Raw genomic sequence first — 11,519 nt, forward strand, 5'->3', positions numbered from 1 at the left:
TTTCATCTATTTCAACGCAATGATAATTATCCTGGACAACATGCCTCTGGAAATTCCATGAACTTTGAGAAATGAAGATAGTTATAGAAATGCTTCAGGTCTTTTGTTCATAGGGTTACTATGAGTCGTACTCGACTTGATGACAATCAACAGCAATAAACAACTTATACTATTCTCCTCCCAATCCCCCATGTCAGACCTGATTTGTGACAGTGGCGCTATGCAGTATTTGTCCTTCTGTGACTGAGATATTTCACTCATCATGATGTGCTCTCGGGTCCCCCATAGTGTGTAATGTTTTACGAGTTCATTGCTTTTCAGTGCTGCATAGTATTCCATTGTATGAATATATCATAGTTTTTCTGTCCATTTGTTTGATGGGCACTTGGGTTGCTTCCATCTCTTTGCTACTGTAAACAATGCAACAGTAGACATGGGTGTACCTATATTTGTTTGGATGGTGGTTATCATTTCTCTAAGGTATATTCCCAGTAGGGCATTGCTTGGTCAAATGTATTTCTATTTCCAACTTTCTGAGAAAGAGCCAAACTGCCTTCCATAGTGGTTGCCATAGTTGTAGGTTGCATAATTTGAGAGATTAGATAATATTTACTTGGCATGAAGATAGGACCTGTAAAGGGATTCATTCCAGTCAGGGTTGTGGAACCCTATTAATAGAATTGTAAGGTGTCTTCAATATATATTACATCTCAATATCAAGAATACAAAGATTATGACCACTGGTAATATCGTGATGGATGGAAAAAAGATTGAAACTGTCAACTACTTCATCTTACTTGGATCCATGATTAATACCCTTGGTACCAGCGGTCAGGAAATTAGGAGATGCATTGCACTGGGAAATTCTATAATTAGGGACCTCTCTAAGTTATTGAATAGTAATGATGTCAGTTTGAAGACCAAGGTACGTCTGATTCAGGCCGTGGTCTTTCTGATTACTTGCTATGCATCTGAGAGCTGGACAATGAATAAGGATGATAGAAAAGAATTGGTGACTTTGAGCCGTAGCGTGCTGAAAATCCCATGGACTGCTAAAAGAACAAACAAAGATGTCTTGGAGAGGGTGCACCCAGAGCACTCTTTTGAGGCAAGGATGATGAAACGTTGCCTCACATACTTTGGGCATGTTGCTAGGAGGAGCTGTTCCTTGGAGAAGGACATGATGCTTGGAAAGGTAGAGGGTTGGCAAAGGAGAAATAGACCCTTAACAAGGTGAATTGACACAGTGATTGCTGCATTGAGCTCTACTGTGTCAGGAAGTGTGAGGTTGGCACAGGGAAGAACAGGGTTCCGACTTATTGTTCATAGGATCTCTATGAGTCATAATTGACTTGATAGCACCTAACAACAACAACAACAACAACAAAAGGTGCCTTGAGTGAGCTCTGATGCATTGGGACCCTAGCACGACAGCATGCCACACTGCCTGGCTCTAACACCACCCTCACAATGGTGGTTGTGTTTGAGCTCATTGTTATAACCACTGTGCTGAGCCCAATTCTGTGAGGGTCTTCTCCTTTTTCATAGACTCTCTGCTTTGGCCAGAATATTATCTTTCCCTAGGGGTTAGCATCTCCCAGTAACATATCCACTGCACTTAAGGTGGAGCCTGGCCAGGTTCACTTCACGTCACTTAGGAAAATGCAACACAAACCAGCTGTGTAGGTCAGAGCAATATTCCAATCCCACGGGGTATTTATATGCTTCCAAATGCTTGCCTTGTAATTTCGTGCTGTGATGCTGGGTACCCACACACATTGTTTACTCCTCCCAGAATGCCCTGCTCCAGCCCTGCCTCCTTCATCAATGGAAAAAGTCTACTCGTCTTTCAAAGGTCAGATCAAATACCAGCGATGCCACGCTTCCTTGTATACTATATCCTGCTGCAAAGAATTCGTTCTGCCCCGATCCTTTGTACAAGTACGGCTGGAACACGTTCACACTGCATTGTAATTGCTTATATGTAGAAAACTAGATTAGCAAAGTGGTTAAAAGTATGAACTCTGGTTCTGAGCTGCCAAGATTAAATTCCTGACCTTGGCAAGTCACCCAACTTCTCCATGCCTTACTCTCTTTATCTGTAAAATAGGGATAAACATTACGCATCATTTAAGTTAAAAGGTCAAGCACTTGACTGCTAGTTGAGAGGTTGATAATTAGAACATATCTAAAGGTTCCTTGGGAGAAACACTTGGCAATCTGCTTCCATAAAATGTTATAGCCAAGAAAATTCCATGGGGAAGTTCTACTTTGTCAAATGGGGTTACCAAGAATCAGAATTGGCACCTAACAGTCATAGTTCCATCTATGTTTATGATGAGGACTTAATGAGTCAAAATCTTACAATTCTCTCTGACTATTCTGACAATTCTCTTTATGACTAATTGTTATAAACGAAATTGTGTTCCTCCAAATATGTATTGGAGTCCTAAATCATACACCTTTGGATTCACAGGGATTTTGAAGGCCTGCTATTTCAGTCATGGATGCCCAGTCCCTCTTCAGATTTAGTCTGGCTTAACCTGGCAGTTCTGCTGACACCTGTCCGGGGTAACCATGCGGATACTTGAAATACCAGCAGCATGGCGTCTAGTATTACAGCCACAGGAAAGCCGCTGCCCTATGGTTAACTGACAGTGGCAGAGAAGACCAAAGAGGAATCGGTGCCTCTCCAAAGTGCAAGTGCCAGGATGCCAATTTAAAGACTAACGTGTGCTGATCCAAGTCATGGTTCTTTTTCAGTTGCTTCTTATGCATCTGAAAGCTGGACAGTGAACAGGGATGACAGCAGAAGAATTGGCACCTTTGAGTTGTGGTGTTGGAGAAGAGTACTGAATATCCCACGGACTGAGAAAAGAACAAGATTTATCTTTGAAGACGTGCCAACAAAATGTTACTTAGAGGCAAGGATGGTGAAACTTTGTCGCACAAACTTTGGATACGTTGTAAGGAGGGGCCGGTCCTTGGAAAAAGACATTATATGGAATATAAGGTCAGAGAAGCAGAGGAAGATTCTAGATTAAGTAGATTGACACAGAAGCTGCAATTAACGGGCATGGGCATGTTGGGGAGGATGAGGGTGCTGCAGGATGGGACAAGGTTCTGCTGTTGTTCATAGGGTCTCTATGAGTTCAAGTGCACCCGATGATCCTAACAACAACAATACACCTTTGGATGCAGTTCTGTTTAGAAATAGAGTTTGGGGTTTTTTTTTGTGTGTAATTTTTTATTATATTGGTTTGCATACAAGAGTCATATGCATTATATTTCATTATACATATATCGCGTTCCACACATTCCTTCATTTGCATTGTGTTTCATACAGTCATTCCCATACATTGTGTCTTATAAAATTAATCACCATTGATCTATGCCAGTTATTACCTCATCTTTTCAGGTCTTCACTGAATCTTTCCTATTTACTTCTCCCCTTCCCTCTACCCACCAAAGTCTGCGACCCCATGATTCCTACTCTGCACACCCTCAGCCCCCCTGCCCACTCCCCTTCCTACTTTGGAATTTATACACATCTTACTAGCCATCCTCCTATTTTTCCTATAAAGGTTTAACGCAGTAGTTGTCCCTATGTAACTGAGTTAACTTAGCATAATGCTCTCTAGCCTCTACTATGTTATGTAGTATTTGTTTAAAATCATTGCTCCTTAATGCTGCATAATATTCCATCATGTGAATGCACCACAGTTTCTTAATCTGTTCATTTGTTGATGGACATTTAGAGTGTGGAAACAGAGTTGTATCTGTGTATTGATTAGACAAGATCCAAGTAGAGTGGGCTCTAGATCTAATCAGTTATAAAAAGAGTTTAGACAAAAAAGATTTGTAGTGAGGACAGACATCATGTGAGGATAATCTACAAGGGACTGAGACACACCTGAGATTATTAACAGGAAAGAATTGACACAGCCAAGACAGATTTAAACTTTTAGCCTCTAGACTCTGAGAAGATAACTTACAGCAAAGACAATAATCAATACTCAGTGTTGGCATAGTATGCTACATGGTGTGTGTGTGTGTGTGTGTGTGTGGTTGTTGGTGGGTACTGTGGGGTTAGTTTGACTCATGGTGACTCTGTGTAACAGTCAAACTGCCCCATAGAGTTTTCTAGGTCACATTTGTTACAGGAGCAGATTGTTGGGTCTTTATCCAGAGGCACCAAGAAATGGGTTTGAACCACCAACCTTTCAGTTAGTAGCCGCATACTTAATCATCACACCACTGAACCTCACAGCCATCCTGTTAATTCTGATTCAAAGCAACCCTACATGACACGGTGTAACTGCCCCATGGGTTCCCCCAAACTGAGACCATTATGGCAAATTGCCTCATCTACCTGGCTGAGAGCCAGTGGTGGTTTTGAACAGTTGATATTTTGGTTAGTAACTGAGTGCTTTAACCACAGTCCACTAGGGATCCCTTGTTGTGTCACTAAGGGCTCCTGAATTACTCAATACATGTTAGTAAATAATGGTACTATTTTTTAAAATGTTACTGATGCTGTCTGATTGCTGCATTCTGGGGAAAATATCAGGAGTTTCTGGAAGGCAGGGACAGTGTCCTCACATCTTCACCTAATGTTGTGCTGGACAGATCAGAGGTCTGTAGCCATTTACTGGAGCATACGATATCTTTTATTTATATATAATACAATAGCTGATGACTTATAATCCATTTATACTTCAGAACCTTATGGGGTTGTTCTCAGCCTTGTTTCTCAGGTCAGCAAATGGCAAAGGGGACATTCATTGATTTGCTTTACTGTCACACACAGTTGGTAAGTGGCAGCAATAAGGCATGCACCAAGGTCTCCAACTCCAAGCCAGGAGGACCCCTTCAACCACAGGTTACTGAGGGATGCCTGGGCCTCTGGGGAAGGCTTTCTTTCTTGCTGTCTTAGCTCTCTCACTCAATTCATTGCCATTGAGTTGCAAATGACTCAATAAAACCCTCCACTGGGTTTTCTGGGGCTACAGATTACCCTGGAGAAGGTTTCTCATTTTTCCCCTCAGAGATGACTGTGGATTCGAATCCCTAGAGAGATGTGACCTTGGGAGTTAGGAGCACAAAGTGTTTCCAGCCTAGGACATCAGAGCTTCCTCTTAGTTACCTAGTGAGGCTATGATAAGATACCAAAAATAGATGACTTTCACAAATGTAGATTCACTTTCTTACCATTTATGCTAGAAATCCAAATCCAGTTTGACAGCTCTAGGGGAAGGTTCTTTCTGTTAGTTCTGAAGGAAAGTCCTTGTTTTCTTTAACATCAGTAGAAGAAACATTCCCTGGAGAGCTCTCCTCCCCTTCTCCTGTGTCAAGGAGCTTCCTCAGGCGGGGGCCTGGGTCCAAGTGGACTCGCTCCACTCCTGGTGATTCTTTCTTGATGTTGGTGAGATCCTCAAGTGGGCTCACTTTCCTCCCCTTTTATCTCTAGTAATAGAAAATATATTAGCAACTACCCATAGAGGAACTCCCCTTAGATCCAGCGAGGGTTGTGACAAGATTAAGGGGTATTGTGTTCTACCCCTAATTCTCTTACAACCATTTGGGTTTAACAGATCACAGGGATCATTACATAGCTTCCACAATATAGTTAAATACAGTTATTTTCAGGGACCAAATCCATGACACTGGGCTCAGATTCCTCCTTCCTGCCAACTGTTGAGAACACGAACCTACGGGAGTGCAAAGGCTGCAAAGATAAATGAGGTCTCTCTTCGCAGGACAATAATGACAGAGTGTGAGTCCGCGAGGGCTGCTAATACAGGATGTCCTCTGCTGTGACCGTTGCCTCTTCTATTTTGGTCTGAATCTCAGGGAGGGGAATCTGACTGATGGCCACCACCACCAGGTTTGCGGCGTGGGCCGAGGCGCTGGCCACGCAGATCCAGAAGGACTCTTCATAACGCTCCTCCACCACCACGAACTGGAAGAGCTTCTCCTGGAAGTTGGCGATGCGGGCGGTCAGGTCATGAAATTTCACCTCCGCCATGAAGCTGGTGATGGCTAATGCCACGACGCCACCTGAAATAGAAGGATGACTAGTAAAACTTGTATGGGAACCCATGGGGAGAGGGGTAAAGAGCAGAGGTCTGAGGATGGACGGGGGCGGGGCCACAGGGTTGCACAGTTTGGTGGGTGGAAGGTGAGGAAGGAAATGGGAAAGATCTGGGTGAAAAGACAGGGTAATGATGGGCAAGGTGCAATGGTGATTAATTTTATTAAACATAATGCATGAGAATGATTGTATGAAACACAATATGAATGAAGAATAGGGTAAAACACAATATATACAAACTAATAAAAAAAAGAGACAACCCCCCCCAACATCCAAACAAACAAATTAAAGTGTTAAGACAGCATTTACAAAGAAAAAAAGAAAAAAAAAAGAAAAACCCCAGTGTCCTCATTCATGGCACATTTTCACAGAGGTTACAACTATATCTCAAAGCGCATTTCTGTTACACACACACACACAGCCTGGTTTCTATTAAAAAATTGTTAACCAATAACCAGTTGTTGTTATTGCTGTATAGCATGGAGTGGAACTCGCTCATAGCTGACACTCCAGTGGTTTTCAGACTGTATATCACACAGAAGGACATTGTCCATCTTTCTCCAGCAGAACAGCTGGTGGATTTGAACCTGTGCCTTTGGGTAGGCAGCACAACACCTTTCCACTAAGCCCCTCTCTACCAAGAGTGTCAGAGTAGAACTGTACTCCTTCGGGTTTGCTTTTTCATTTCAATTTCTTGTGTTTACTGCAGTCATTGCTGAGAGTAAATATACAGCAGAATACACACCCCTGTGACCATTTCTACAAGCAAAATCCACTGACACGTGTTACATTTTTCAAGTTATGCAACCAACCATTCTCACCCTCTTCCCCTAATGGTTGTCCTGTAGTAACAATGACTACGACAATGACCTTGAACATGAAAGCAAGCGTGAGGTTGGCACAGGACAGGGTTATTCTGAGTCATAGCCACCTTGATAACCCCTAACTCCAGTATCATGGATATACATTCACAATCTCCATCCAATGCTTTCAAGTTAACCTTTCCAGTTGTTGGGTTCAAATGGATCCCTTATAGATAGTTCCTGACTGGTAACCACAAGGTCAGCTGTTTGAACCCACCACATGCTCCTCAAGACAAAGATGAGGCAATCTGCTTCCATAAAGGTTTACAGAATTGGGAATCCTATGGGGCAGATCTGCTCTGTCCTACAGGGTTGCTAAGAGCCAGCATCCACTCTGGAGCAGTGGGTTTGAGGTTTATAGATGGCTCTTAAAATTCCACTACAGAACTGCCACCCAGGCAGATATACGCACACTCATGTTTATTGCTGCTTTGTTCACAATAGCAAAGAGTTGGAAACAACCCAAGTGCCCACCACCAGATGAATGGATAGAGACGCTGTGGTATATTCACACAATGGAATATTACACCGCACTGAAAAACAAAGAACTCATGAAATATGATACAAAACGGGTGACCCTGGAGGACATTATGCTGAGTGAAATATCTCAGCCACAAAAAGACAAATACCATGTAACACCACAGCTTTAAAACAGGACTGATATGGAGGTTGGGGGAAACTAAGAAAAGAGTGGATAAATACACGACATTGAAACGGATGAGGGAGAGAACTGTATAAAAGGAATATATGATTAGGTATTATTGGCATGACAAGAGTCCAGAATAAGAGCTGCATAGTAAAGTGGTCTGGGGAGGGGGCTATATAACAATGAAAGAACAAAGAAAAGAGCGAACTTGGGGGTGGGGGGTACGGGGGCAGGGAGGAAAAAGTAACAATAAATGAATGAATGGAAATCTAGGTTCTTTATAAACTGTCATTAAAATCTCATTAAAAAAAAGAAGCTTCCCAACCCCCTTTTCCTCACCCCACAAAAAAATTGTCCATGGCTGATTTTTCAGAAGTAAGTAGCTAGACTTTTCATATACCTCTGGGTGAATATGAAGCCCTAAACTACCCTTAGCAGCTGAGTTCTTACCACTCATGACTTGCACAAAAATCACTCCATTGCCATCTAGTCAGTTCTGACTTATATAGCAAGCCTCCTCGGGGTTCCTCAGGCTGCAAAGCTTTATAGGAGGAGATTGTCTTCCTCCTGAGGAGTTCTTGGTGTATTTGAACAGCTAACCTTTTGCTCAGCAGCTTGACACATTACACAAGATACCATCAGCAGCAGGTCTGAAAGTGTGAGGTCCAAGAGGCAGAAATCTGTGCTAGAAAAATAAGCTTCCTCTTTTTAAAAATTTTTTAAAAAAACTTTTATTTTATTATTTTGTGCGTGTGTGTGTACCATCAAATCAGATCTGACTGGTACAGGAGGAGATTGCCCCTCCTTTTTCAGCAGAGCATCTGGTGGATTCGAACCGTGTACCTCTGGGATTGCAGTGCAGCTTCTTGCCACTAGGCCACCAGAGCTCCCTTAATAAGCTTCCTCTTGGATTGATTTTTTTTTTCTTTTTTAGCTCCAGCCCCCTAACTTCCACGTGTTGCCAGGGAGCAGCCGTCCTTGGAAAAAGACATCAAGCTCAGAGAAGTGGAGTACCAGTGAAAGGGGAACTGACCCTCAACAAAATGGACCGACACGGTGACAGCGGGCTCGAGCGTGGTGCCGATGATGAGGACGGCACAGGATAGAGCAAGCTTTCAATTTGCTGCTCATGGGGTCACTGTGAGTGGCAGTCACCTTGACAACAGCTAAAAACAACCACCAGAACAACAGGAGCCTGTGCCATCTTTTCTAGGAGGGCTGCATGTAGAAGTAGTTCAGTCTTTAAATACTTGAGGATGCTGGAGGCATGTGTTACCTGGGGGACCCTGAGAACCAGGTGGGAAGATGGAAGAAGGCTCAGCTGTGTAGGTGAAGGGCTAGCCTGGTGTCTCCGGTCTAACAACCCTTTTTTCACGCTCAAGGATAAGAAGAAAGAAGCAAAAAAAGAAGGGAATGGAGAGAAGGGGAGTGAGGAGAATGGTCTTCTTTCTTGGAATCTTGTTGGGTTTTTTAAAATAGATAACATAAATAGATAATTAAATGTGAATTATTTCTATGTATCATAATATTTTCAAATCAACAAACACACATACACCACATCTTTTGTCTGAGATTTTGGCTCAGGACCTAGTCGTAAACAAAGCCATGGATTAGTGAAATGACAGCGAGTTTAGAATCAATGAGTTCCGTTTGGAACTGGATGTGAATCTCATTTCTTCTATTCACTGCTGTATGACCTTAAGCCAACCTCATATCCACTGAGTTGATTTCAACTCACAGGGAAGGCTGAATGGGCGGTGGGCCTTTTACTTCCCTCACACCCCCAGTCTCACTTCTCAGAGTTCATCTGGAGAAGGATGTGGATATGGATTGGGAAGGAATTGCACCACCAACATAAAGGTACACAGTTCAAATCCAGCAGCTGCTATGTGCGAGAAAGATAGGCAATCTCGTCCCATGCATTTTACTGTCTCTGAAAACCTGCTGGGAGTCAGCTGGGGGTCGATTCTGAGTTGATGGTAAAACAAGAAGAACAATCAGCAAACAGCTTTCCTTACCTGCAAGAACATTCCACAGGCAGATGCCGCCGGGACCATTGACCGCCCGGTACGGGACCTGGATCATGTTGAGAATGGCGAATCCCATGCTGACCAGGGCCAAAGCCAAGGCCAGGAAGAGCAGCAGTAGGATTGTCACGTGGAGGCCTGCGTTCAGCTCCTTCACCAGGTGTGGGAAGACTGGAGAGAGGCGAGATCATCCACATGCTACCATCAGAGCTCTGCTCACTTTCCCAAAGTCCCGCCCGTGCTATGTCTATCACTGGACCTATGTGCATCTCCCTGTAAGTCTGGAAGCCATGCCACACATATTTCAAATGCCAGCAGGGGCATTCTTGGTGGACAAGTTTCAGCAGAACTTCCAAATTATTGTTGTTGTTGTTGTTAGGTGCCCACATTCTTGCAAAAATTTATGGTTGCTGTGTGCCATCAAATCGGAACCAACTCACAGCTGAGGCTCCAGCAGGTTTTCAGAGGCAGTAAATTGTACAGGAAGAAAATCTTACAGATCACAAAAGAATATTGCCCCCTGGAATGCTGGGCTGACAAGTGGTGGCTGACATTGAGAAGAATGGGAATCCCAGAGCACTTAATTGTGCTCATGCGGAACCTATAACTGCACCAGGAGGCTGTTGTGCGAACAGAGCAGAGACACACTGCATGGTTTAAAATTGAGAAGGGAGTGCCTCAGGGTTGTATTCTCTCTCCGTACCTATTCAATCTGTATGCTGAGAAAGTTATCCGAGAAGCTGGACTCTATGAAGAGGAGTGTGGCATCAGGATTGGAGGGAGACTCATCAATAACCTTGCTTGCTGAAAGTGAGGAGGACTTGAAGCACTTGTTGCAGAAGGGCAAGGAATGCAGCCTTCAGTATGGATTGTGTCTCAATATTAAGAGAACAAAGATTTTTACCACTGGACCAATATGCAGCTTCATGATGGACAGAAAAGAGATTGAAACTGTTAACAGCTTCATTTTTTTTTTTTTTGGATCCACAATTAACACCCTTCATATCAAGAGTCAGGAAATAAGGAGACACATTGCACTGGGAAAATCTGTAGTTAGGGACCTCTCCAAATTACTGAGGAGCAATGATGTTAGCTTGAGACTAAGGTGCACCTGATACAGGCCATGGTATTTTCAATCCCTTGTTATGCATCTGAGAGCTAGACAATGAACAAGGATGACCAAAGAACTGTAGTGTTGGAGTACTAAATACTGACTGGCAAAAGAACAAACAGATACGTCTTGAAGAAGGTGCAATCAGAGTGCTTCTTGGAGGCAAAGATGATAAAGCTTCATCTCATATACTTTGGGCATGTTGCTAGGAAAGGCTATTCCATGGAGAGGAACCTTGGGAAGATGGAGAGATTGCAAAAGGAGGGAAGACCCTCAACCAGGTGGATTGACACAGTGACTACAGCAATTGGGCTTGAATGTGCCAGAGACTGTGTGGATGTCGCAGGATAAGACAGGATTCTTCGTGGGGTCACTGTGAGTCACACTCAACACAACAGCACCTAACAACACCCACAAAGTGCTGGAAGATGAGGCTCCGCAGTTGGGAGGCATTTAGAACCTCACTTAACTTTATCCTTGGTAAAGTCGCGAACCCATTGCTGCCGAGCCAATTCCTACTGTGACGATTTTCCACTGGGTTTTCAAGGCCATAAATCGTATCTAGAGAAGAGTGCCCATCTTTCTCTTATGGAGTCAGATGGTCGTTTCAAACCATTGACCGTTTAGTTAGCAACGCAGCACATAATGCATTATGGCACCAAGGCCCCTGGAGGACCAATGGAGAAGAAGAAGGGCCTCGACTAGATGGACTGGCATGGTCCATCCGCACGGGGCTGCATACAGCAAGGTCTGGGAGGATGGTGCAGCACTGGGCAGC

General features: G+C 43.5%; 1 protein-coding gene across 1 annotated transcript in view; it reads right to left on the reverse strand.

The window, feature by feature from the left end:
* Window positions 1–5,794: 5,794 nt before the first annotated feature.
* CLRN2 (clarin 2) overlaps window positions 5,795–11,519 on the reverse strand; it is a 19,807-nt gene continuing 14,082 nt past the window's right edge. Inside the window, exons 2-3 of the mRNA XM_006884515.1 lie at window positions 9,622–9,801; window positions 5,795–6,060 (exon numbers count right to left, since the gene is read on the reverse strand). Of these exons, the coding sequence (XP_006884577.1) occupies window positions 5,795–6,060; window positions 9,622–9,801 (446 nt within the window). The remainder of the gene's footprint in view (window positions 6,061–9,621; window positions 9,802–11,519) is intronic.

Source organism: Elephantulus edwardii, unplaced genomic scaffold (genome assembly GCF_000299155.1).
Source record: "Elephantulus edwardii isolate Elephantulus edwardi_28Jun2011 unplaced genomic scaffold, EleEdw1.0 scaffold00035, whole genome shotgun sequence".
Lineage (NCBI taxonomy): Eukaryota > Metazoa > Chordata > Mammalia > Macroscelidea > Macroscelididae > Elephantulus > Elephantulus edwardii.